The sequence below is a fragment of the Eimeria acervulina genome, genomic scaffold (assembly GCF_000499425.1).
Source record: "Eimeria acervulina Houghton genomic scaffold, Eah_scaff62, whole genome shotgun sequence".
Taxonomy (NCBI): domain Eukaryota; phylum Apicomplexa; class Conoidasida; order Eucoccidiorida; family Eimeriidae; genus Eimeria; species Eimeria acervulina.
The window spans coordinates 89,780-90,360 of record NW_013549686.1 but is presented as its reverse complement, the minus strand read 5'-3'; the positions used below and the strand labels follow the sequence as shown (position 1 = coordinate 90,360).

At 46.8% G+C, this 581-nt stretch overlaps 1 protein-coding gene across 1 annotated transcript in view; it reads right to left on the bottom strand.

Moving 5' to 3' along the window:
- Positions 1-72: 72 nt before the first annotated feature.
- Positions 73-581, bottom strand: part of EAH_00011620 (mpv17 / PMP22 family domain-containing protein, putative) — a gene marked incomplete at both ends in the record, with an annotated part of 2,270 nt that continues 1,761 nt past the window's right edge. The window contains one exon of the mRNA XM_013394839.1: positions 73-447. Coding sequence (XP_013250293.1) covers positions 73-447 — 375 coding nt within the window. The remainder of the gene's footprint in view (positions 448-581) is intronic.

Sequence of the window (581 nt, the reverse complement as noted above, 5' to 3'; positions counted from 1 at the left end):
ATATTATTTAACATAATATATATACTATATATTATTTAATTTAAACATATGTTTATTAAATTAAGTATTTAATTACCTGAAGTTAATTAAATCAGAGAGAGGCCACACGATGAGACTGGCGACGTAAATTTCAAAGAAGTGGCATCGCACCGCCTCTGCGCCCTCAACAACAGCAGCCCAGCAACTTGCTGCAGGAGCAGAGCTGACCCAACACCGCAGCTGCTGCTGCTGCTGCTGCTGTTCTTCGTGCTGATGATGCTGCTCTTCTTCGTGCGGATTATGCTGGTGCTGCTGCTTGGGGTACGTCTGCGTTTGCAGAGAATGCTGCTCTAACATATGCTGTTGCTGGTGGTTGTTGCTGTTGCTGTTGAAGAGCTTTGAACAGGCGAAGCGAAGAAATGGAGTCAAAAAGAGAAAAGAGAAAGAACTAAAAGGCATTGCAACAATCTGCACGGCCAACACTTTATAAAAACTCAACAGCCACAGCATGCGGCTCGCACGGATTCGCTGCTGCTGTGCTGTTGCTGCTGCTGCTGCAGCTGCAGCTGCTGCTGTCGCTGCTGTTGCTGCTGCCGTCGACG